General features: G+C 37.7%; 2 protein-coding genes across 3 annotated transcripts; both read left to right on the top strand.

Moving 5' to 3' along the window:
• On the top strand, positions 1-5,701 carry fibpa (fibroblast growth factor (acidic) intracellular binding protein a). 2 transcript variants are annotated; one of them, XM_030146045.1, is made up of 11 exons: positions 1-340; positions 469-553; positions 1,502-1,700; positions 2,230-2,356; positions 2,566-2,666; positions 2,768-2,901; positions 3,352-3,460; positions 3,552-3,615; positions 3,762-3,848; positions 3,984-4,081; positions 5,427-5,701. In XM_030146045.1, exons 2-11 carry the CDS (start codon positions 469-471, stop codon positions 5,494-5,496), a joined length of 1,074 nt encoding a protein of 357 aa, XP_030001905.1. In that variant the 5' UTR covers positions 1-340; the 3' UTR covers positions 5,497-5,701. The 2 variants fall into 2 exon arrangements, with proteins under 2 accessions (XP_030001905.1, XP_030001904.1); XM_030146044.1 differs by lacking the exon at positions 1-340 and having other exon boundaries at positions 463-553.
• Positions 5,702-7,261: 1,560 nt separating this feature from the next.
• efemp2a (EGF containing fibulin extracellular matrix protein 2a) lies at positions 7,262-22,797 on the top strand. The gene is made up of 11 exons (XM_030146038.1): positions 7,262-7,470; positions 12,445-12,716; positions 13,341-13,389; positions 14,522-14,710; positions 15,219-15,341; positions 16,958-17,074; positions 18,671-18,790; positions 18,902-19,021; positions 19,203-19,329; positions 19,841-20,036; positions 21,838-22,797. Exons 2-11 carry the CDS (start codon positions 12,615-12,617, stop codon positions 22,009-22,011), a joined length of 1,317 nt encoding a protein of 438 aa, XP_030001898.1. The 5' UTR covers positions 7,262-7,470; positions 12,445-12,614; the 3' UTR covers positions 22,012-22,797.
• Positions 22,798-26,715: the final 3,918 nt, after the last annotated feature.

The following is a 26,715-nucleotide window of genomic DNA, read 5'->3' as shown; positions in this document are numbered from 1 at the left end:
GGAAGTTGTTTTTGAGTGCCTGCTGTTGTTGACATTGCGCACCTGACGCCGCTATTTCTGATTTAACGACAGACGAAATACATTTACTACTTAACGAATTGTAACGTTATGTTAATTTTGTTTTTGCTCAGCGTTTGTGTGTCTGGTTGTCAATTCAGTGTCCTCTGACATCGGTCAGTTGACGTCGCAGTTAGCATACAAGGCTAGCATTTAGCGGAAGAGGTCAGCTAATTAGGAAGCCATGGAAAGTAAATTATAGCTCAACCAATTCTTCCAGAGATTTACTTGGCTTATATTGTAACTTGCTTATACAACAGCTTGGAGCAACGCGAAACACAAGGTATAGTGTCTTCTTCTGACAACCTTTAGAGCTTTTGTTGGAGCTAAGATAACCTGACTGTTGGTGCTGGTGGTTAATTGGAGCTTCATGACAGCTTTTGTGGATTTTGTTCCTTTGCCTCCATGCAGATGGCAGTGGAGCTGGATGTGTTCGTTGGTAACACCACTATCATGGATGAAGAGGTTTACCAGCTGTGGTTAGATGGATACACAGGTATGTGTCGCATTATGGACAAACTAATGGTGGATCCCCTGATCATCATGGCCCCAATAATCTTCTGGGATTCACATATCCTTCATATGGGTTTATTTATGGGTACTGCAGTATGCCTAACAATCATCTACTGCCTCTAAAATGTGCAATTCATTTGCAGTGATGGAATATAATGCAGTACATAATAAGTACCTGTATTTCCCTTGAGTATTTACATTTCCTGCAGCTTTATTTACATACTTCACTACACCTTAAAGGCAAATATTGCATTTTTTACACCACTATATTGTCTGACACGCCTAGTTACTTTTCAGATAACAATTATTTATCTGCTCTTAAATGAATACTACGAGTGTACCAAGGCTCTGAATTAGTTAAGAGGAATCTTTATCTGTCAGTATATTGTACATATGGACATGCAAATTGGTTACAAGCCACTTCTCCAACCATCTAGGCCATGGTTACCTCAGTTACTTTTGAGTATTTATGATAACCCAAAAGAGAGACTGAGACATTTTCTCCCTTCTTAAGCTAAATAACTTACTAAAAAAAAACTTCAGAGTAGCTGGTAAATATATTGTCAAAACTGAAGACCTTTAATGTGGTATTTTAGGATTGTTATGCCACAAGCATAACTTACACCATAACTAAGTATTAAGTATAACAGTTTACAAAATGTCAGTCTTCACTATAGATCAAACTACCCAATAGTAGTGAAGTAGATCAAATGAGCTCAACCTTAAACACCTAGAGCAGTAAAATCAAACATACACATCAATGCAGCAGTAATATAAGTCATCATACATCATCATATATAATACTAAAACATTGACAGGGACCATTTTATTGGATGATTACTACTTCTTTTCAGATTTTAGTATATTTTTTTTTACCAACACATTAGTAGCAGCAGCCCTGTAAGTCATGCTTGTGTGAATTATCCAACAGTGAATGATGCAGTCAAGGTGCGAATGGAAGGAGGGGTACTGGAGGAGTGTGAGACAAGTGCAGATGTTCTGCTGAGTGACACCATGGACCAGTACAGGACTTTCCAGATGTGTGAGCGTCTTCTGCATAGTCCAGCCAAATTAGCCAACCAGCTACTGTTTCAGATCCCACCTCATCGACAAGCCATCCTCATAGAAAGGTGCCCTATCCTCATTTATTCTAATATCTAATGTGAATGTGTCTGATCTTTTAGACGGAAAACTTCACTTCTGTCAGTCTTCCGTATTTTTCTGTGTTTTTTTCTGAATTTGAACATGAACAGAAATACATTTCTTAGGCTCTTAGGTGTTCATAACATCCATGGTTTCCCTTGGTTGTCAGAGGGCTTAGGTGCTGCTTTGGTTCAAGCATTTTCTCAATGTTATGGAATATGGGGATCTTTCCACAGGAAAATGTAACTTTTTTCAATAAAAATATGTAGAATTTGTACCATTTTTATTAACACATGTACTGTATGTCCACAAATTTGGTAAAAACATACAAAAATCTTGAAAATGCTTGAAAGTGCTTAAATGTTCTCCACATTGATTTCACATTAATTGTGCTTAGGTGCTACTCCAAATGGCTTGGTTATTGCACAAAAGCAGTTTAATGGTTGGAAAAACCCTGACATGTTGCAGTAGGTTCACTGAATCATTGCAAATTATTTTTTGTGTTTTTTTGTGTAGGTACTACGCATTTGATGATGCATTTGTTCGTGAAGTACTGGGCAAAAAACTATCAAAAGGAACCAAAAAAGACTTGGATGATATTAGTGCCAAGACTACTGTGACTCTGAAAAGCTGCAGACGACAGGTTAGTGCCTTTTGAGAAACACAATGACCAAACATCTAACAAAATCAGTGTAGTATTTAAAACATCAAATTTTTACACTTTAACATGTATTGGATTCATTCTTTAGGTTTTATGGGGCAGCAGCTGCTGAAGAGTTACTGCCTCCAGATTTACAGAAGTTGGGTTGGTGTTACTTTCTATAAATCTATTGATCATGTGTTCAATTTCAGTTTGATAACTTCAAGCGTGTTCTCAAAGTTGTGGAAGAGCTGAAGGGACCCCTGGTGGAGAACATTCGTCAGCATTTTCTTCTGTCTGACAAACTGGCACGGTAAGAGGAACAAGCCTTTCAGATCAGTTTTACTTCCCAAACAAAATTCAGTTTGTGTCATTTTAATTTGTCTTCTAAAGAGTGGCTACTTTTTATTGCAGAGATTATGCCGCCATTGTTTTCTTTGCAAATAACCGCTTTGAGACAGGAAAAAGAAAGCTGCAGTATCTCACTTTCCAGGACTTTGCTTTCTGTGCTGGGCAGCTTATCAACAACTGGACAGTTGGTGCTGTTGGTGAGCAATTTCTGTCACTTTCATGGGTATTTTTGTTGCTGTTTCTTTTCTGACATATTACAGATCTGTGTGAATCATTCAACAGAAATATGAATCAAATGCAAAGGCTTTAATTGGGTTTTTGTAAGTGTTATTCCAGTGCATTACATGAGTAACACACTTGACAAAAAAATAAGATGAGACTGATGACTGGGAGACAAATCCAGTACAAAGAACATGGCACACTTAAATTCATTGTGTTGTTTTGATTTTGGTAAACCATTTAGGGAAAACATTTAAAGTAGTGGCTCTGTCAGTGAGGCCTGTTGACCACCAGAGGTCCTCCAGGGTTTGTGTCTGTAAACAAAATAGTTATGTGTCTAGAAATAGTTTGAATCAAGTAGGAAACAAGTGCTACTAATGATGGCCTTCAGTGAAGTGACATGACGGTAACTTGACTGTTCATTGTAGATAACATGGTGGAAGACATGGATGTTGATCTTGATAAAGAATTTTTGCAAGAGTTGAAAGAACTGAAGATTTTAATAACAGACAAAGACCTGCTGGACCAACATAAAAGGTGACTAACACAAATTCCATGTGCTAATAGTCAACTAAAAAGTTCAACTTCAGTTTTAATTTATCTCCTTTTTCCTTTCACATCTGTTAAGTCTGGTCTGTACAGCTCTAAGAGGAAAGACTAAAGCTTTTAATGAGATGGAGGCTAATTTCAAGGTAAGAAACATTACCTTATTTACTAAATATAGTCAACCAACTGTTGGAAGGAGAGAATGACAAGTTTTAATTGTAACCCTGAAAATAAGTATCATAATTATAACAGACAGCAGGCTTTTATTAATGAAATTCATCTTGTTTTGTAGAATCTTTCTCGAGGTCTGGTCAACATTGCTGCAAAGTTAACAAACACAAAAGATGTCAGAGATTTCTTCATCGATCTTGTGGAAAAGGTGTGATTTTCTTTTTTTTTTTTTCCCCCCTTCTAATCATAGTTTTACAGAAAGACAAATTGACCACCAGACCACTGACATCTGCCTTTGAGAAGGTGTGATTTTAATGGTCCCTCCCCTTCTTTCCTCTCCTAGTTTATTGAGCCTTGCCGTTCAGACCGATGGACAGCTGCTGACATGAGACTCTACCTCACTCACTACACCAACTCTGCACACATACTTGACACATTCAAGTGAGTAGAAATGCTCTTTCTTATCATTTTATTTTTCACAATATGAGGCACCAAGTAAGGAGTAAACAAAGACGGAAAAACAAATCAGAGGACAAGTGGCACTATCCAACTATGACAGAGGCTATAGTAGGATACTATCTTTTATCTGTGTGAACATCATGACTGTACGTTATTAAAACTTTACTGAAGTATAGGAAGTACAGTATATGTTTAGCCTAATGTCAACAAACAACAGTCACAAAAACCACTTTCACTGTGCATCATTTGCTCAAAAATGATGCATTACCGTTAAGCAATGACTAGAGAAACATTCGTAGTCAATTTATTACAACAAACCGGTTGGATTTTGAGCTTTTACTGAGCAGTGAAGGTCTCCATATGAAGCATTAATCCTGATTTTTAATGATTTAGACATTTTTCCTCATTGTTCAACAACAAATCTTAATTAATCAAATTAACTTGATATATTGCTCAGGCATAATATAGAGGTACAACTCGGAAGTAAATCAAAACTGTAATTTTCCATGAAAATAACGCATTTTTGACTTGTATTTCAAACTGTAAAGAAAGAAAACAGGTCTTGATTGAGTCCATTCATTTAAGGTTCATTTCCCTGACAAAAATAATATTCCCTTTGAGCTTCTCAAAAATAAATAAACACAACAATTTATAAGATTGAAGTATTTATCTTAATGCTTTACATCAATAATTGTGCCATTATAATTTTGCTCTTAGATCTAATATCAATAATAAAAAAAATCTTCAAATTCAAACATTTATTGACCTTTAAGATTTGAGATGAATGTGCTTTTATTCTATGGATCTTATCAGGTAGAATTTGGCACCAGCCCTGTCGGGGTTGACGTTATCGATTCCCAAGAGGCTCCTGTGCTAAAAATACAGTCATGATATAGAGGACTTTGTGAAAACATACCACTAACCAAATAAGAATATAGACCTTGGCTCTCATTAATTGCTGCCTGAGTGTTCGGGTGAGGTTGGTATGTAAGAGTCCTGATATTGGCGCCCCTTTTCTACCAGTGGGAGTCACCCTATCTCGCCCCTGATTTTCTAAACTGTAGTTACCTTGTTTCTCATGCAAACACTCTGGAATGTAGTTAAGGGTTTACACAGCCCTGCACCACTACATGCTTAACAAAGAGATATTCATAAAAAGAAACATAGACCCCCCTCCTACCTATCACACACAGCAAAGATTGCCTCACTCACTCTCGTCACCCAGATTTCACAATTACAATTTGTCATGACGCAAATTTCAGTATGCTTTTGCTCCAAGAACTTACACTTTATTTTCTCTCTTTCTTTGTCTCTTTCTGTCTATCAGACATCAAGTTGTGTGGGACCGATACATGGGCGTCATAAAAAGCTGTATCTTCAAAATGTATCATGACTGACTGGTTTGTTTCCGCCTGCTTCCCTCACTGAGGCCGTTATCGTCGCCTCATAGTTTATGCTTTTCTTTCCTCCCATTTCATCATCACTGATGAATTCTGGTGTCTAAACCTGTTTATTCACTTTCAGCACCACAATGTACACTTCTAGTGTCCTTGCAGTGTCTGTAAATTTGTTTGTAAATAAATTGCACAGATTTACATCCATGTCATTCTGTTTTATGTTATTTTAAAAAGTCACTCTGTTTTACGTTAGCTTTATGTCAAAAAGATGCCATCATTAACTCATCCAAGACGCAAAATTTATTGATCTCATGAGTCTTGGATCGAGAGTCGAAAGAAGTAAAAGTCACGTAGCGAGACAGAAGGCATTTATAAAGTCTTAGGAGGCTCCCAGTACTCAGAAAAGACTTTTTTAGTGTATTACACTAAAAAATAAGATCACCACCTCTCAAGTGTCATGAATTGGACCTCAAGGAGAGTGTGAGATGCTCATGTGTGGTCATGGAATACAGGAGCGACCTGGGCGGCACAGTTGGTCCAACATGGGGGTTTCTCAGTGTGATTTTTAACAACATCCCCTGTAATGACAGCTGCCATCTCTACCACCTCCCAGAAAGCAAGGACAGATAAACAGGCTGAAGCTAAACAAAGGTTCATACCCCCAACACTGCTCTGTTACACTGAGAAAAATAGAGCAATTAAACAAATACTATAAAAGCTCTGAAAAAAAGAAAAAAAGATGCTGACTAGCATGGCTTCTAAAAATGTTTTGTTGTAAAGTTTTAATGTGGGCAATCATTTTGTAATGGGCGTTAAATGTTTAAATGCCTTCAAATGAGGCTGCAATTATGTTATTGAGCTGCTAGAATATGTTTTCAGTTCACTTCAATTTATTTCACTCATTTCTGTGTATAAATTCCAGAGACAACTTCATAAACAAATAATACAATATAATCCAAACTACTTATCCACATTCCATGACTAAAATAGTAGCAAGAAGAAGAAAGAACCTTAAATTACCTGCCCCTTTTCTTAATATCTTATCTTCATTCTTTTTGTGTCTGACTTAAATCTCTGAAGTTTAAGTGGATTAAGCAACAGTTTAAATGTTTTGCAACATAACAGATGCAAAAACACTGCCGGAAATGATTCTAAGGGCAGTAATGGATTAGTCATGTACAAACAGAGAGCAGCAAAACAGAAGCGCTGGTCAAAAATATGGATGGTTTATTTTCAGTGTTTTTAATCCAGTGCCACCGCTTCACTCCGAGCTGACAAATTTTCCGAGTAGGTCTCCACACTCTCTTCCACTCTCTAATTTTTGTCCACATTCCATTAACTTCTCTCTCCCAAGCTATAAATATCCTGCATGTCAGATTGGACGAGAGCGAAGGCTTTAGTTGCTTTATGGAAAAAAAAAAAAAAGATGGGGGCAGGCAAGTATAGATAGATGGGGGGTAAATGGGAAAAGGGAGGGAGAAAGGGTGGGAGAGCTTGGGGGTTTTGCGGGGGTTTAGTTTAAATGAAACCAGGTGTGTTGTGGGACCAGTAAGAGGGGGCATTGGGTAAGAAGATGGGGGGGGGGGTGGCATATGTGTGTGAATCTGTGAGTTGTTGTTCCGCCTGCGATTTGGACGGATTCGGAATTTTGGTATTTGGGCCGCAGACCAGGAATTTGCATCCTGGGGGGTCAGGGAGAGGGGGTTTGGGGAGTGGAGGATGGCAGTGCAGGGGGCCAGAGGGGGGGTAAGAATGGGCTGTCCCTCTCTCCTCCCTCTCCCTCTCTCTCTCTCCTTCTCTGTCGCTCTCTCCCTCCCTCTGCATGTGTTCAGCTGCTCCAGCTGTCGGTCTCCCCACTCACTCTCTCAGGGTCATACAGGCAGGAGTTAAGGGACCACTTCTGTACGCCAACTCAGCCGGGCCGATCACAGCCGGAGACAGAGGGACAGACAACACCATCGTGAAGGCTCATCTGTGAGTTCTCTTGTGTTTCTTTAATGTCTGACATCTGTGTATGAACTCATTAGTTTGAAATGGTGAACTGCCAGATCATGTTTGCAGGAGTATTAGAAGAAGTTGGCGAGGTGAGATGTACCTCTTACCCGCTTTTCTGGTACAGGCCATACACGTCACAGTTGCACCACTGCTCTGCTCTGCTCTACTCCCAGCTAGGCTTGGCTGCTGACACGAACCAATATAACGTGGCCTAGAGTCTGTGGAGTTTGCTGTTTGGCTCTGTCTTTCAGGAACTGTAATAGGGGGGTAGACAGGAAGAGAGGCAATGACTCACAAGACATGTACAGTATATTGCAAAATTCTTCCAACTCATCCCTCTTGTATGACATTTAAAATCAGTGTCACAATCTTGGTTTTGTCTGAGTAGAGGAAAAGTTGCTGCATGACTTTTTAGGTGAAGCCACAGAGAAACAGGTGCCAGCAACAGCTACAAACACAGTCTCTCTAGAAACCTGACGTCACATTGTAAGCCTCACTAATTGTTAAGAGCATGTTTTATTACTGTTAGTGCAGTGTGCTCCTAATAGATTTCATGTGACAGGTCCACCATCACTGTAATGAGTCAGATGGGTTTCTAATAACATCGGGAAGATGTTCCTTGAAGACGAGGCTTGGCAACCGCCGGCACAGACATTTTTGGGCAGAAAGGGAAAAAAAATCTGTCTAGAACCACAAAACTATTTGAACCCTTTAAATCCAGGTACGCCTGCCTATTCAGCCTAAAATAGCCTACCTGCACAGCAGTGTGCTGAAACAATCTGTCAATCCACTATTAAATTCTTCTTTCCCAAAAGAGCTCTCTTGTCTTCTGAACCCATAGGTGGCACAGGAAGGAACCCACTCAAGTATTGTAACTGAGATTATGCAATTGTAAATGATCTGCTCTTTAATGAATTTTTTTTATTTGGGGCATAAAGGTATATATTTTTACAATTTGTTGAAGTATGAATGGCTTTAGGTGTTAGATAATAGTAGCAAAAAGTTAAAAAATGATTAATTTCCATATGTTGTTTTGATAAAGTGGAGAGGGAGCCACTGCAGAGGGGCTAAAGAGCCGCATGTGGCTCACGAGTGGTGGGCTGCAGACCCCTGCCCTAACAACAGCTTATCATCCTCATGCAGAGAACAAACACTAACTCATCGGTGAACATACAGAGCAGCAGCATCACCACTGAGACAACAGAGCCTCAGGAGGGAATTGAAATGTTACACCACGTGAGTTTCTCACACAGGCTACCATCCAACATTAACTATGGAGTTTCCCAGAACAGGAGTGAGGTGGAGTGTGAGATGGAGACCCCCTGGGTGGGGATTTGCAGGTTCACTGCCACAATGGTAACAGAGTGCAGCTGGGATTGCACTGGGCCACCGTGTTCTTGGGCTGCTCCATGCACAACCAAGCAGAACAACACAAAACTACTCATGTTTACACTACAAGACATGACCACACTTCAGTTTACACTGTGTGTGTGAGTGTGTGTGGTCTGTGTGTTTTTCCTGTGCCCCATGTGGTCACTTTTATGAGCCGTCTGACATTTTGCTTGTTAAATTATGCTGAGTGTGTGGATTTAAAATGGGTCAACCTGCTAGTAGAGAGGCCAAAGAAAGCCCAGAGTAGCCAAAGCATTAGATCACAATAATTTTATCAGAGGGTAATAGGAATACTGCATATAACAGGTGCAGAGGTGGAAGTATTCACAGTGTCTCTGTATATGTACTAGTACCACACTGTGAAAATACTCCACTACATTTTGAAGTATGTAAATATTTTTTTAGCAAAATGTACTTGAAAGGTACATATATAATTTTGCAGCATTTTTATTACAAAAAAAAAAAATCCCAATTTCTAAAGCAACCCTTTTGGAGATACAGAGGAAGGGGCTGGAGAACTATAATCTGAAAAGTAGCTAAAACTGTCAGACAAATGTAGCAGAGTCATAACGACAATGTGTCTCTGAAATATAGTGGAATAGAGGAATAAAGCTGCAGAAACTGGAACACAAGTATCTTAAATTTGTAGTTGAATACTTGAATAAAAGAACTAGATTCTACCCCTGAACAGGTGTAAAAGCAGCATCCATTACGATGATAATCTGTCAATAAACTGATGTCAGCCAAGCCAAAGCCCAGACAATGAACTTGTGCACCAGAGCCTCATTCCCTGAGCACCACCTACACCGTGAATAGAGATGAGAGGTTAGATGAGCAGCGACTGGAGGTTTGGCTCCAGCTGTCCTCTTACGTGAACTACGGGGGGTTTCCCAGAACCTGATACTCTGTGAACCAATGCAGTGGCAGGGCATCCCAGCTAAGAAACAGCACCCACATCCTCGCCACGGGCATTCCAGAGGTCCACCGCCACTTGATCTCCAGCGGTAGCAGGCCAACACCCATACATCCCAGCTGCCCACACTCAGAGGCCGGAGAGTGACTGGACCCCGGCTCATGGTCAGTTTGTTTTTGGGAGGTTTTGGGTCACATTTTTTCTGGTTGTAAGTGTTCGTTGAGCCAATCCAAAGGGGTCACGTACTGTGGCTGTCTGATTGCACCATGGTATGTGTTACCGTCTGTGCTTACAGAATGAAGGCATGTTTTTCTGCTTTTTACCACCGAGAGGTCACAAACGGCCTGTGATGTCACCCATAGAGTATGTTTAGGGTGTCCACGTCACCCTGCGGCCTTTGGTTTGTCTTACGGTGCAGTACAACAATAAGCAGTGTCTACGAATGTGGCATGTGGACTTCATATCAGAGCATGTCTTTGTGCACGTAGACAGGCACTGATTATAACCTTTCTGTCACATATTTTAACTGGAGCTCTCAACACTACCTTAAAATTTGACTTCACTCCCTCGGTTGGCTTGTTTTTTCTTTCACTTTTTTGGTCTGCAGTAGCTGGAACAGGTGATTTGTTTATATTTAGAGTCAGCTTAAGCATTTTTAGCTTCTCTGGGAAAATTAACTGAGGGATGGTTGTGTGTCCACTGGGAGCAGAGCCCAGTCCTCTAGTACTTTACAGCAGACCTACTGTAAGACACCACACATCTACTAAGAGTAATTTAATTTATTCAATATAGGTGAATAATATATATATATATATATATATATATATATATATATATATATATATATATATATATATATATATATATATATATATATATATATATATATATATATATATATATAAGAGTGCAGACCTCTGCCTAGGTCAACAGTCCAGTCCTCTTCTCATTCAGCAGTATTATTAAAGCATAAAACAGCCACTTTTCAGGAGCCGGCAGCTGGTTAATGTAACTGCCAGTTGGTAACAAGTCTTAGTTCTTTTTTGTCACTTTGTGCAAAGAACTGAATGTTCCATTGTTCCATTGCAGCAGAATCACACTGCAACTAAGCTATTATGATATTTTGGACAGTAAGCAGTTTTCAAAAAGCACTCCAGTTTTATCTTTTTCCCATAATCACTTTATCAACACTGTTTTAGTAATAGGAAGAGAAAGCTCATTGTTTTTCCATGGCCACATCAATGCATAGTCATAGAGCTAAATCTCCACCATGTTTGATGGAAAAAAGCACCAGTTTCACCTTTTTGACACTCATATAAGGCTCTGTATTGTTAAACAAAACTATTTCCGAGCCCTTCTCCTTTTTTAGGGATTTGCTCCCAAAGTTTTAGGATCCTGACCTTGGCCCATGCCCTACCCTTCCACTAAGTTTCATGAAATTAGGTACACAAACACAACAATGATCAAATATTTTTTTTCATAATATTTTGTGCTACTTTGTAATGGTTTGTGGCAGTTTTTTTTTTTTTTTTTTTTACCAAGTCAAACTGGTTTTGCATAGTACTTCAGCACCTTCATAAATGTTGTCCATACATCAATTAATTTTTCCCAAGAAACATACAGGAACAACAATATGCTGAATACGGAATGTAAGTGTTGTCCCTTTTTCTATGATTTAGATATATAACTGTCCACTGTAGAAGATACCATATGTCAAAGGTGGTGTTCTGGTCATCATGGTGCTATGTCAGTTTAATGAAGTAACATTAGGTAAATTGTTTTTTGATTTAATTATTATGTGATAATGTATAAAAAGCTATGTTGTAAATTTATCATGTAATCTAGTAAATATCTTTGGTATTTTTTGTGCTGTAGATCAGACAAGTGTGTTTTGTGATGTTAATGCTGATTCTCACCATGAAAAGGTTCAAAGCTCTGATTGATCTTTAAGTATAAAATAATCTCAAATGTTTTACTTCAGAGAGAAATGGACTATAAACTTCAAACTATGTACTTCAAACAAAAACACTTGCACATTAGTGGTATCCTTCTTCACACAGACACATTCAAGTTTAGAAGTTTATCTGTGAAACTGAGGCAGCTGAACATGAGATGCTGCTGTAAAATGTGCGAGTAACCTGGATTTATGTGCTCAGTTTCGCCACTGCTGCTGCGAGAGCTGAGCCTCTGGAGGCGGCCGTTACTGAGACTATAATTCCTGTGAGTTGTAGTGTGCCAGTCTGCAGACACAGAGGCCTTTCTGTGAGGAGCCAATATGAAAGTATTTCTGTGATGTTGACTGTGTTATTTTCAGCCGAAGGATGGAGTACGTCACAATGTTTATGTTTTTACCTTGCAGAGTGATTCATTCCATTTATTCTTCCTGGGATCAAGGGGGAACTGTCTGGTTGACAAACAGTGAACCAAATCCAAAAAGCCAACAGTTTGTGTTCTGACTTTCTTCTTAAAAATTGGCTGTAGTGCTTTGCTCCGAGTTGATTTATCCATTTCAGCTGTTGGAATAGCTTACAGCACCGAGCCTGACAACACTGCAGCGTGGGCCGAGACTGAATTGAAGCATTTTATTATTTGATTTCAGAGTTACTAATGTTTCTATTTTAATGTCTTTTTCCACTTTCTTTGTACAGATCTGCCACTTGGCTGCTCTGCATTTCACAAACCAGCCCCCTGTCACCTTTAAGGCGTCGCTACCTGTGTGTTAGTTGTATGTGTGTGTGTATGTGTGTGTGTGGGTTTGTGTGCATGTTTGTGTTGTACGTGTGTTCCTGTGCTGTCTCCTGTCAATTAGTGCATTAGTATGCAGGGTGCCTGTGTGTCAATCTTGTGCGTGTGCATATGTGTGTCTGTGCTCCTTCGCAGTGCTATTTCACAGCCTCCTACAGAAAGTGACACCTACACGGTAAGGATGCATGACTCCCTCCATCTCCTTCTCATTTTCTCACACTCCTTTATTTGTTGTAACATCTTTTCCTCCTTTCTTTTACCCCGTATGTCATAAATTTGACTCAATACTTTTTTTGGTTCTCAAGTGTTGGCCTAAATTCCCCTTCTCTCATTTCTTGCCCTTCATCTACTGCTTCACTGTTCCACAGCTGTATTTCCTTTCCAATATTTTATAGGAGCTGTAGCTGGGGGTAATTTTAGTTTTAATTCCATGTTTCTTTAGGCCTCAGTTTTATTTTCCGTGCAGGTTTTTCCCAGAATGATAATAACTCTTTTTCCAAACAGTGGCCTTAAAATATTTCTGTTTAAAGTGACATTTGGCTGAAGGAAAGTAGTTTAAAATGTCACACATCCTTTTGCACCAGCAAAGTTCTTTTCTGTTTGGCTTAACTGCTGCTATATGAACACAGACAAAACAAGCTGCTCTATCATCCTCTTGATTTTTTTTTCATGTCCTGCCAGCGGGAATTTATTATGTCTTATGAACATATTTTGCAACTTCTTGGCTCAGAGGGTCTCTTCACAATTTTCTTTCCATCAGTTTCTCACACTCTTCTCATTTTCTTTGTGCTCTTTGTAGGAATGCACAGATGGATATCACTGGGACCCTCAGACTGAACACTGCAAAGGTAAAGACCATTTAGTCCCATTCAGCAACCTGATTAACAAAGTTAATGAGAACTAAGACTAACAATGAAAAGTAATTTTATTTGTCAAGACATAATATAATATCTAATAACAGGAGTCCAAAGAAACAGAATGTCAAGTAAATATAGGTTAATTTTCCTCACGTGTTAATGGTTCATGGTGTGTCAGTCACAATATGAGACCTTTAAGAAACAATGGTTTTGTAAATAATTTTTCATGTCATGCAATCATTCCTTCAGCTTTCATAAATCAAGCTTTTCCTCAAAATGCCCAAAAAACTTAAATTAGCTACTGAATTTAATAAAAAACTGTGCAAAACTTTATCACTTCACATCAATGAACATGAATTCATATAGCACATTTCATATGGTAGGACAATTCTGTGTGGGTTACATAAACAATAGAAAAAGGTAAAAAAGAAAAAACTAGTAAAATAAGATAGCAATAAGAGGAAAATATTAAAGAATGATTAAAAATGGACTAAAACTACAAAACTGAGTAATAAAATTAATTCCAAAAATAAACTGAAATCAAAAACCAAACATGAATGATTGCTTTTCCTGTAGTCTTTTAAAGATAATTAACCCTCTAATTTCTCATTACATAATATTGTTAAACCACAAACAAACCACCAGTTATGATCTATGTTTTCTTTCTTTTTGTCAGTTGGTACCACTGGTTAATGCAACAGACTGTTACTAACGAAGGTCTTAATTCTAATTTGTTAGTCTGTGCCAGTTTTGTTTACTACTATCCTAAATTGTTCTAAGTTCTCCTGGATTATGGAACCACAATTTAAGGGGTTCATCCTTGGCCCATTGCCCTACTCTTCCAACAAGTTTCATGAAAATTCCTGCAGTAGTTTTTGCATAATGTGCTGACAGAAAGATGAAGTGATGACACAACCTCCTTGGCAGAGGTAATCACAGTTTCGATAATCTTTTCCCTCTGTTCCATCTGTTTTATTTGTACATGCAGTAGAAGCACAGAGGTGGTTCTTTTTGACGACAGATTTCAGTCTGACATAGCAGGGGTTTAACTCTGGTGCAACAATAGAATGTTATATTAGCTTGCAGTTCTTTGACCTAACTACCTGTCTGTGTCTCCCTTCAGACATAAATGAGTGTGAAACGATCCCTGATGCCTGTAAGGGGGAGATGAAGTGCTTCAACCACTACGGAGGATACCTGTGTCTTCCCCGCTCTGCCTCAGTCATCCCGGCCCCAGAGCCTCCCATTGCGCCCACGGAGCCCTTTAACCCCTGCCCTTTGGGCTACGAGCCACAGGGAGACAGCTGCGTTGGTGGGTGTCTGGTTAGTGGTTAGTTTTGTAAGTCTGGGGGCTGGAGGTGGACAGGTGGCCACAGGATGAGTGATCATTAAGTATGTTTGTGCGTCTGCGTGTGTGATTGTGTAAATTTATTGACAGTGGCTGCAGATTGTGGGGGACAGGTGGCCATAGCAGGTGTTAGGACAGGACTGGAGGCAGCAAGTCACAGCCTGTGTGGGTATGAGTGGGTGTCCACGGGGGGCTAGACAGACAGACAGACAGACAGACATACAGACAAGAATTTGGAGGAATTTACACAAGGACAGCTGCTGCATTTTAAAAACCACAGTTAGAGAATGAAAGCTACTTGTGCTGGAGGACGGTGAGGTGTTCATCTCACCATCAGGCTCAGCTGTCGGGTGCAAATGAGGAGCAGAGTCCCCGTCATCTGCCCCCTGACAGTTACAATAAGTGAGGCTGTGGTTGCTCACGATAGCATTTATACAGGCGTGTGTGTGTGTGTCTGAACCCACAAAAACAGATATCGACGAGTGTGAACGAGAAGAACATGACTGTCAGCCAAGTCAGCAGTGCATCAACACACTGGGAGCCTTCACCTGCCAGTGTCCAGACGGTTACCGCAAGGTCGGCACAGAGTGTATCGGTGAGATCATCTGCATTTATCCTTTTTTTTTTCAATTTATTTTTTAATGAACATTAAAAAAGAAGACATCAGGAGAGCAACATATAGACAGATATGGGCTGTATTTCAATGATAAAATGCATATTTAATCAGTCATTATACATATATACAAAAACAAGATCGATTATGTCATTAAAAACTACAAAAATTTATATTTGTGTATTGGAAATATATCAAATGCATAATTCAGATTGTCATTTTATGTCAAATAAGACATTTTGTATTTCTTTAGATATGGTTAACAGGTAAAATGAAATACACACCTTTCCTTTACTCCCAACATGGTTTATACAAAAAACAACAACCTAACCAACCACAGAAATTCCCATAAACAGGTAATGAATAGTGAGCAGAGAGAATTAAGCTTTATTATTTTTTAAAATGTGTAAAATTATGCATCCACTGTAGTACAAGGGCTAATAGTACCGTTGGCTTTGTTTTGTTTGACGTATAAATGATTTTAAACTACATTTATCTTTACTCAAAGACAAATTTAAAAGTGATATAGCTTTATTTCTTCATATATGTGTGTCGAAACACTAAATGTCTGTTGTTTTTTTTTGTTTAGTTTTTTATATATATATATATTTTATCCTTGTTGACAATGTCCATATTGTTTTATTGTCTTCTGGCTTTTTTAAGTTCTCATTTGGTCAAAGGAGGAAAATGTATGCTCAACAGTCCACTCTAATTTATGTCGATACTTTATAATTTATAATATAGATTATAAAGTAATTTAATAATATAATTTATGTTATTACTGTCCAGTCATTACCAAAATAATAAGTGAAGGGGTGTTGCTCTTCTACAAACTCATCTAAGAATGTAATAACCAGTCACAGAGGAGATAATGAAATTGTATTTAAGTTAATGCAGATCAAACCGTATCAGTGAAAAATACAACAAAATATATACAGCCAAATAATACAGCTGTGGAAAAAATTGAGACCACAACAAATTTTAATGAAAAACCCTGGAATGTCACCAGGCTGAGACAGATGTTACAAGTCATTAAACAAAGCCGAGGTGCTTTTATTGTTGCCTCAGGGACGACTAGAAGCATCAACAGCAAAGTGAAAAAGACAACATGGAAGCTGAGATTGAAAATCAGGATTATTGAACCTAATATTGATCTCTGAGGTCATCCTGAGGAAAAAACATAAGCAATGTTTTGTTTAAAATGCATATGAACATGTTTTATTTGCATTATCTGAGTTCTGAAAACACTGCACCATTCCTTGACGATGTCATTTTCTGTAAATGATTTTTCTAAATGACAATATTTTATTTGCAATTTGGGAAAAAGTGTTGTGCAGGATTTCCAGGGTAAACAGATACATATAAATAGTAAAACCAGTGGTCTCTTAATTTTTTCCAGACCTTTATGTAATAAGCAGCAGTTGTCTAAATATAACTCGAAGTATTATATTCAAATAAATGCCAGGTTGTTTTAAACTGTAGTTGTGCTTTAACGACAGCCTGCAGCCTAATATAGTAACTGGACTGGGTGTAGTTATAGTTAAGGGGATACATTTAACAGACTCTCCCTCGGCTGGCTCTGTATTTGTGTCCTGTAGACATTGATGAGTGCAGATACAGATACTGCCAACATCGCTGTGTCAACGTCCCCGGCTCCTTCTCCTGCCAGTGTGAACCAGGCTTCCAGCTGGCAGGAAACAACCGGTCCTGCATTGGTGAGTGACGCCATCTCAGATCATTATAAGACTCAACCGTCACACAAAGTGCAGTCAGGCAGAATTCACCACTGAGATCCACAAAACTCCTCTCTTTACACACGGCTGGAAAGTAACCAAAGTACATGGATTCATATACAAATGGAGTGTGAAGGATCAGTACAGTGAGGAAACAGAAAAGAGGTTTCATGTTGTTTTACACTGTCCTTATCTGCTTCAGCTTTTATTTCATTTTTTATTTAGAACCCAGAGTTTGTACATATCATGCAACATACGACAACTGTTTTACATCACATTCACATTTTTGACACAATGACACTGATAACATTAATTACTGTTGAGGAATATACCAGATCAACTGATTTAGTAGGATGAATTTTCCATTTACTGCACTGTAGCATATCAGAACACTTCAGTCAGGCTTCAATACTTGAACAGGCTGCAAATTATGTAATACTTTTTGGCTGCTAGAGGAGCTACAGAGCACTGCGCAGAGTTTTTAGTGGAAAACATAAACTGTGTGTTCAAACAGCTATAACTTCATAACACAACAGGTAATTACAAACAGTATAATATTACAAATGACGGACAATGCACTAATACAAGGATATTGTCCTACTATAAAAACAGCCGAGATTTTGTTCAGTTTTTATACACAATATATTTAGTATACATTCTGTAATTGTTTCATGCCCACACTATTTTTTTTTTAACTAACGCCTTTATTATACATAATGAAACTTCGAGCTTTTATATTCCATATTGTCTTTGCAGTAGAATAAGCCACAAATATATAGTAAAGCCCATAACATACAACCCCCAGATTCTTAGAAAATATCTGAATATTGGTTTTGGTCAAAGAAATAACACAAGGCAAAGCTCAGACTATTTCTTGCACAGGTCTGCATGTGTACTTTTTTTTTTTTTTTTACACATAAAGTCATACATCAATTTATGTAACCATATTGCCCTCTCTCCTAAAGGACATCCAGAAATGATGACTTGGTGAAGTGGGTTTTAATTGTGAAAATATTCTGTTTCTTGTCTTTATTAATGAATGATTCATTCTTTGTAGTTATGTATAAAGTGCTCAAAAGTATTTTTTACAGTATTTGATTACAAAATTATGAGATTAAACTAAATAGCTGCTGTTTTTGGGCTCTTTGGTCCAACAGAAAACAATCTGAAGAAGTCATCTCTACTTCTGTTTTGTAACTGTCCTTTTATTTTATTTTTTTTAATCAAATGACCACATTGTACAAACAAACATTTGTAATAAAGAACATGAAGTCAAAGAATGGTGTTGAAATAGACAAGTACAGTCCATTAAGCAGACAAAACCAGTATGGCCTTTTTGTCTTTCTGTAGCTGACTTTACCACCGAGAATATACTGACAAAAATAGTCCAGCTTTTTGTCACAGATTTTTGTGTGTAACAATGACAATAACTCCAAGAAGTGACCTCAGCTTCTGTGGAATGATGATGCAAATAATGAGCAGTTTTCCGAGGGATTAATGATCTCTTTTCTATGAAATATGTTACTCTAGTTAAGGTGCTGACTGCGTTTGTCTTTCTGGTCCATTTGCTTCTTTTAGATGTGAATGAGTGCGATATGGGAGCTCCCTGCTCCCAGAGGTGTTATAACACTTATGGCACCTTCCTCTGTCGCTGTGACCAGGGCTATGAGCTGGGGCCCGATGGCTTTGCATGTAACGGTAAGTCACATGTGATAGTACCTCAACTGAATAAAGCAAGCTCTGTTCTCTGTTCTTATTCAACCTTTTAAATGTGAATAATTTATCAAAGAGGAACTTTTAATTTGACAGATATTGATGAGTGCAGTTATTCAAGCTACCTGTGCCAGTACCAGTGTGTCAACGAACCAGGGAAGTTCTCCTGTGTGTGCCCAGAAGGATACCAGCTGCTCGGCACCAGACTATGCCAGGGTAAGCACCTCCGCCTCCATTTCCTCCCAAAACTAACACCTTCCTCTCTGTGCTTTCAGAGTCACAAATGCTGCACTGAATCAGCCCTTTATCATTCTTTGACAGCAACTCAAATCTTTTTACAGCCCCGTCTTATCCTGTTAAATCCATCTTCAATCTCTATGGGCCTTTTTTTCTGCAGATATAAATGAATGTGAAACAGGTGAGCACCAGTGTAGTGAGACGCAGACCTGCGTGAACATCCACGGACGATACCAGTGTGTGGACGCCAACCGATGCCAAGATCCTTACGTACAAGTGTCAGAAAAGTGAGTGACACCTCATGAAGGCTTGTTTGTTCATACACAAACACACACTTTCACACACCTTTTACCAATTACTAAAATATGTGCTGGCCATCAGCTGAAAATATAATCAGCCTCTGTACTGAGCATGGCTCAAACTGCAAGATTACCCCAATTACTTTTTCCTTATATGAGTCCAACTTTGCAACCTTTCCTTTTGAACATGGTCCAATGCAATAAGAAAACTATTACAGTTGTGAACAAGTGTTAGATTGGTAACAGGTGTGGGTCACTATTAACATATCCCTTATGATTTGGTAATATAAAATGTATTTTATAAAAACATGATGGAAAAAAATGGCTACTGTTCAGTATTTGTGCGGTGTCCCCTCAGTCGTCTCACCCCCTCTGCTGGTGAATTTATGAACTGCTGCTTGCATAAGAAGTCCATTTAGAGGCATCTATTAGGAAGTCAGAATCAAAGTTTAATTTTATTGCAGATTCCAGTTTTATTATCTCTTATGTATGCCTCTAGTCGCTGTGTGTGTCCTGTCAACAAACCCGCCTGTCGAGATCTGCCTTTCTCCATTGTCCACCGTTACATGAGCATCACCTCAGAGCGCTCCGTCCCCTCCGACATCTTCCAGATCCAGGCCACCAGCGTCTCCCCGGGAGCATACAACACCTTCCGCATCCGCTCCGGTGATGATAATGGAGACTTCTACATCAGGGTGAGAAATGTCACAGAAAACACAATACACCACTGACTTTATGGCTTCAGTGTAAATATGTAACAGCTGACAGAGCAGAGCATAAATTAGTGTGATGGTGAAATGTATGAAGGCTGTGTGAAGGTTTCCAACAAGCTTTTATTTAAGTTCAACGTGAACAGGGGCAGGTTTCAGAAAAATGTTTTTAGACTTTGTTTTAAGTATGTTGTGATAAACTCAGTTTTGGTCTGAAACCACCTTTATTTTACCAGAACATTAACAGTTTCAATCTTAGTGAAAAACTTCAAACAAACAGACTATCAAGATTAGAACACATTATAATTCTAAATTTGATCAGGCCAAGGAATGGTGAAGGGCAAACCTTTGTTACTATGGTAACACTAACCAGTGACACGGACTGACAAAAATGAGGAATACATAGGTCATAAAAGTGCTTTGTTTTGACTTTAATAGTATAGTAGGAATGACTTAAAGTCTATCTAAACATATTAATTTATCCCCAATTAAAAGAAAATGTGTCTTATTTAAGATAGTCAAGGACTAAACAGATTTCTTTAACAGACATCAGGGTTTTTTCCCTGTGATTATAAGGTTTAAGTGCAGCAGCTAAGCCAAAGTGATGAAAAATCTAAACTAACTCCAGCTCAGTGGACATTTTGTTGTATATTCACTCCCTTTTCTATTTCTTTTTCCTAATTAAGTTATGGTAATTATGATAGTAATAATCATTTAAAATGATGTGAATTTTTATTTTTATTTTTTCCCATTTATGGGATCTCTTTGACTCCTATCCATGTGTCTACATCATTCATAAAGGTATAATGTTTTGGCCTAAAAATATGTGAAAATGCACAATTTTCATTCAAATAACATTTAAGTCTCAGTCATCTGACATAAATCCTGGATACATTCAGGAACGTACCTTAAGTGTGACTGTTTGATAAATGCAGAGATGGGTGATCACAGTTCATCACATTTGATTATTTGTTTTTTTTTTCTTTCCAACTTCCATACAAACATGTCCTGTTCAGATTTAGTTTGCTCTGTTGTGTTCACTCTCCTGCATGTTTGTTTGTGTTCCTTTCAATCAAACTTCCTGCCTGTATCCAAGTGAAAGATCATGAGACATCATCCATACGACAAAAAAATCACCTTAACCCTTTAACCCCTGAGATATTGCTTTTTGGCATCTGGTTGAACTCCAAAAAGCAGTTACATGGTCAAAACTCAGAAAAGCCCAGTAAAAACATATAAAGGAAAATCATGACAATGCTGAAAACAGCAGTTAAAACAAAAAAAACAAACAAACAAGGAAAACAATGTTAGAAAAAAATTAGCCAAAACCATCTACTTTTATAGTGCGTCGGTCTCTCTCACTACTCTGTTTTGCCCCCATTCCACAGGCAGTGGGAGGGTGCACTGAGCATGCTCAGATGTCTATGGAAAGAACAACGTCTATTCTATCAGCACAATTTGAAAATTTTCTTATTGAGCTAATGATTGAATTTTTATGTATATTTAACATAAATCATACATTCAGAATGCTCACCACAGACATGTTAGGGGTTAAAGGGTTAAAGACTGTCACTACAATTTAAACAATAAAACTCAATATGAAAAAAAACAGATATTCATATTTTTCTGTTGTTACATGATATCATACAGTCCTGGATACATGCCAACCTGAGTCCATCATGTGAAACTCTGCCTAGAAGTGGAGTCAGTAAAATGTACAACACCCTGATGAAAATCCCCTCTGTTGTAGACATATATTCAGTAATATTTGTTTCATCTCTTGCAGCAAATCAATAATATCAGTGCCATGTTGGTGCTGGCTCGTGCTGTGTCAGGGCCCCGGGAGTACACGTTGGACCTGGAGATGGTCTCAGTTAACCCTCTGTTGAGCTACCAGGGCAGCTACCAGACCAGCTCCGCCCTCCGACTCTCCATCTACGTGGGGCCGTACACCTTTTAAAGAAGAAACAGAAGACGAAGAGTGAGGGAGAGTAGTGCAGAAAGAGAGAGCCAGGGAAAATAGATGCAAAAAAAAAAAAGAAGCTGTAAAACAGAAGTGGTCGAAGCAGTTCAACCAGTCACTGTGATGTTACACTCTTAACTTTTTGTATTTAATCTTCTAAAGAAGCCACACATCTGTCAGGTCACAATATAAAGTTTATACATACAGCACAGTGCACAAATACCATGTAGCAGCAACCTCACACATGCATAACAGCTTTAACATAATTAGTCCAGTCAAATTTGTTCCCTTGTGTTTAATCTGTTCATTATCCTTGTGCAGGATGTCATTTTTACCACCAGTATGTTTTTGTTCGACAGCATCGTTCTGCGGTTGCTGTGTATAAAAAGGGATTGTATTTCTCCTCACATCTGTTCAGGGTGATAACAAATCTGTGTGACATATTTTCTGCGTGCCTTCAGGTGGAGTGATTCACACCCAGCGTTACCAGATTAATGTGTTTTCGCCAGTTTACATCCTTATCTTCGGTCCTGCTTTGTCACTTTCTTCTTGTCAGCCGTGTTTCCTGTTGACAGATGTGATTCAGTAACCACTCAGATCAGACCTCAGCATCTCAGCATCCACACTCCTGCTTTTTTACCCTCCACCGTCCTTTCCTATGTACTCTGTCACTGCCGGTGTTAGATTTGTCACATTTCTGATCGTGTTGTATTTTGTTTTTTTGTTTTTGTTTTTTTTTTTTTGTCTAAGATTGGATCCCTAATAAAACAATATACCTTTTCATCTGTGTGTCATAGACAAATTTATTAATACAAATTACAAGTGCAGATGTATTGCTTAAATAAGATTATTTTTTTTTACTTGGCTGTTCAAATTGTTTGTTGTGATGTAGTCAGTATCAGGTTTCATCATGAACTGGTCCTGTGCTAACTGGTATGTGTAGAAGAATATAGATTTGGCACAAAGCAAAGAAGAAAACATGGATGTCAGTGGAGTCATTGTTTACTGTTTCATGTGCAGCAACAGAAGAACAGGAAGAAGAGAAAAAGAGTCATTTTTTTCCCCTCTCAACACAGATTTGTGACAAAAGTTTAAAAAATTTGCCTTTTGCAAAAAATCAGACCTGTATCTGCTTTAGAAAAAGATGAAACTGAGAATTGAAAGATCAGGTTCCGGGTGATTTTTCATGCTGTCATGAAAAAAAGATCTGAGTCATCCTTCCAAGACCCAGGAAAGCAAAAGTTTCAGCTTTTTCTTTGCATGAAATAATTGTCTTGGGTGAAATTAGCATGCTGTAACTAAGACGATGCTTTTTTTTTTTTTTGCCTTTTTTTTAAAAGTCTGAAATTCATGTCCTCTTTAGAGCACAAGAATGCTAACAAGGGCCTTGAGGATAAACGGCATGAGTAAAAAAAAAAAAAAAAAATCAGATTTGGGCTACTTTTTCCTCCAGTCTGAACATAGTAAAATGAAAGACAACAGCTATTTATCCCTTTCAACTCCCTGCTAAAGTTTCTCATACATAAAGATTTTTTTCTTGTCTTAAACACATATATACTGAATATTTTTGTGTGCTGATGATTAATCACTTTACACATTACTGCTGATTTTGATTGAGTAATCAACTAATCCCTGCTGCTCTAATGTAAGATTTCACTTCAGAAAATTATTTCAGGCATAGTTCCAGTGTTTCACATAACTATTAAATATTATAGATGATGTTATTAATAATATTTGGCTGTGGTCATCAATTTTCCTCATGTGATGCATTGGTAGTTTTCATCTTTATGTCACATACACATTACAGTGTTCATTCTTTCATATGAAAAGATAAAATATTTACACTAAATGAAAGAGAATAAGAAACAATGTAGATTATCATTTTATCCCATGTATTTAGCTGCTTAATCTACTCACATGTAAAGATTTACTTCTTTCTGTGTCTGATATGAACAGAAACTGAATAGCTTTATTGATTTATAAATGACTCAACACATTAACCCCATAAAGACCCAAACATCCACCGTCTACCAAAACCATCTACTGTTCTAAACTGTTAAATACCTGTTGATCCACTAATCCTATCAATACATGTAAATAATTGGTGTAAAATACAGTTTGTCGTCTTTTCATGGTCATCAGATATGACCCATTTGGACGTTCAGAGGCTCCATAGTTACCATGGAAACACCGTCATCTTCGATAACATTGATGCACCAGTAAGACCCATAGAGTTGGATCAATGACAGTGAGATGGAGACACTTGGTTTATGTTCAGTTAATGATAGATTTAGCTGAAAAAGTCACTTTTTCTTCAGTTCTCTATTTTTGATATAACAATCCTCAACTTTACTCTGAGGTTTTATGAACTTCTACATGATTAGTAAATTAAATGCTGGAAAATACCTGATTTTCATTGGAAAAAACACCCACAAAATACAGAAGATTGTATTACAGTAAATGGTGATAAATTACTATAGGATGGAAAGAGAGATTTTTAATCTCAGTGAGGTTTCCCTGGTTCAATAAAGGTAAAAAAAAAAAAAAAAAAAAAAAAAAAAAAAAAATATATATATATATATATATATATATATATATATATATATATATATATATATATATATATATATATATATATATATATATATATATATATATATATATATATGTATGTATGTATGTATGTATGTATGTATGTATGTATGTATAAAGAAAAATTCATTTGGGAACTGCTACAAATGTCACCCTGGGTCCTTATGGGTTAAAAATGATTTCAATCAAAACTGCCTTAATGATTACATCAGATCAAATGATACTTTCTGCTTGAATGTGAAGATACTATATATAAATACTCATAACAAACATCCTTCCATCCTTTTATAGAACTATTTAATATTAAAAGTATACTATATTTGGCAGTGATCACCAATGTTGATTTTTTAGGAAATGATAAAGCATTTAACACTGTATTAATCCTAAAAATCTACCTGCAGAATCATCTCAAATGTAATTATAGGCTTTGTCTAGATGAATGTTAAGTGTATATCTTCAGGTTTTAATGACTAATGAAATAATCAACTACTCCTAGGAAAAATATTACACTGTAAACTCATAATGAGTATTATTCCAGCATTTTATAGACCTATGGTATATTTAAGATAATGTTATTAATCCTTAAAGACCCTCTTGATTTTTTTTCTGTACATTTAATCTTTTCCTAAAAAATCAAAGTAATCAACATTTGTTATTTTATCCTTCGCATTGTTCAGTGAAAAGCAACTATTTTCTAACATTTTATTTTCTGATCATGTGGATGTTCAGAAAAGCTCAGAGTAAATTCTTATCAGAACAGAGAAAATGGAAGAAAAAGTTTCTTTTTCAATAAACTATGTCATTTACTGATGTAAAAACAAGCATCAACATCCACTGCCATTTTTCAAATTGCATGGATTTTGCTGATGAATTAATGTCGCAGAAGATGACGGTGTTTCTAAATTCACTACAGAGTCTCTGAGCATCCCAAAAAAGACACATCTGATGCTCCTGAAAATCAAAGAAACTGCAATTTATCGAAATTATTTCAATGTATTGTTAGGATAAATGGATAAAAACTTATTAAACATTTTATATCAGTAGATGCTTTTGGTCGTCAGTCTTTAAGGGTTAATGGCAGTGATCATCTTTCTGCTCCTTTTGTGATTCTTGTGTGGACAGATGGTGTTTTCTGCTTGACCAAAACAACCTCAGTGCAGCTCTGTGCCCATTTATAACAGTAACATATAAAGACTGAGGGACTGATTTCTATCTTCTTCATATATGATACAAAAAATGTGTGATTTCTGTGGCAGAAAAGGGCAAATATTACATCCTATTCCTTAAAATGAAGAGAAAGAGAAGGAAACTGCAGTAAAATTAAACACGACTGAGGCTCTGTGGGTTTGTTTTCTATTTTTACTCTCACAGCATTTCACTGGTGTGCTAACTGATTCTCCTGGCCCACAAAAAAAGAAAAAACTGAGGAAAAAAGAGAGAGAGGGAGAAAAAGAGAGAGAGGGGAAAGCCCTTATTTCACAGTCCACTGCTGTTCGCTCCTCCCCGTCCTACACACAAACACACAACCGGTCCACACACCACACTCACATCCCATCTGTCATCACTGGGGGGTGATGACTCACACACTCAGAACGTGTTTTATGTAATCAGAGCCGACAGTGTTCAGCCACCAGGAGGCAGCAGATCACACAGATCTCCTCTCCTCCAGTAGTCCAGGAATAGCTACAACCTGAGGAGAGTGTTGGTTTTATAACCTAATTGACTAGTGAGCCTACATTTTCTGCCATTTTCCATGAACTTATGCACTTGTGGGAGGAAAAAAAACTGATGGCAACTTTGTCTACTTTTTTTTTTTTTTTTTTTTTAAACGAATGGTGTAAAAATATAGCAACTATAGCGTGCAAATACTTCCCAAGGTCTAAAGTGGGGTGTTTAGATGTGCTGTACTTGCATAACTTTGTTAAAGGATAGTGATGGAGATGAAAGATGACAGAGTTTGTTGATGGAGTCACAGGAGGCGGTGTGTTGACATCAGAGAAGAGCAGTGGTACAAGTCCCCTGGCACTTCCTGTTGGCACTCAGATGAAAAAAAAAACAAAAAAACCAGAAAACCTGAGTGTAACAGAGTGGTACTGAACCTCAGTGGGC

The sequence above is a fragment of the Sphaeramia orbicularis genome, chromosome 10 (genome assembly GCF_902148855.1).
Source record: "Sphaeramia orbicularis chromosome 10, fSphaOr1.1, whole genome shotgun sequence".
In the NCBI taxonomy this organism is placed as follows: Eukaryota; Metazoa; Chordata; class Actinopteri; order Kurtiformes; family Apogonidae; genus Sphaeramia; species Sphaeramia orbicularis.
Note: the sequence above shows the minus strand (reverse complement) of the source record. Positions and strands in the feature narration are given on the sequence as shown.

Bases quoted from the DNA above. Each gene is read 5' to 3' on its own strand.
- fibpa (XM_030146044.1), top strand. From the start codon at position 463: ATGCAGATGGCAGTGGAGCTGGATGTGTTCGTTGGTAACACCACTATC. The intron at 2,357-2,565 runs GTTAGTGCCTTT...GTTCAATTTCAG, and splicing joins TGAAAAGCTGCAGACGACAG to TTTGATAACTTCAAGCGTGT. The intron at 4,082-5,426 runs GTGAGTAGAAAT...TCTGTCTATCAG, and splicing joins CACATACTTGACACATTCAA to ACATCAAGTTGTGTGGGACC.
- efemp2a (XM_030146038.1), top strand. From the start codon at position 12,615: ATGCAGGGTGCCTGTGTGTCAATCTTGTGCGTGTGCATATGTGTGTCT. The intron at 13,390-14,521 runs GTAAAGACCATT...GTCTCCCTTCAG, and splicing joins TCAGACTGAACACTGCAAAG to ACATAAATGAGTGTGAAACG. The intron at 19,022-19,202 runs GTAAGCACCTCC...TTTTTTCTGCAG, and splicing joins CGGCACCAGACTATGCCAGG to ATATAAATGAATGTGAAACA.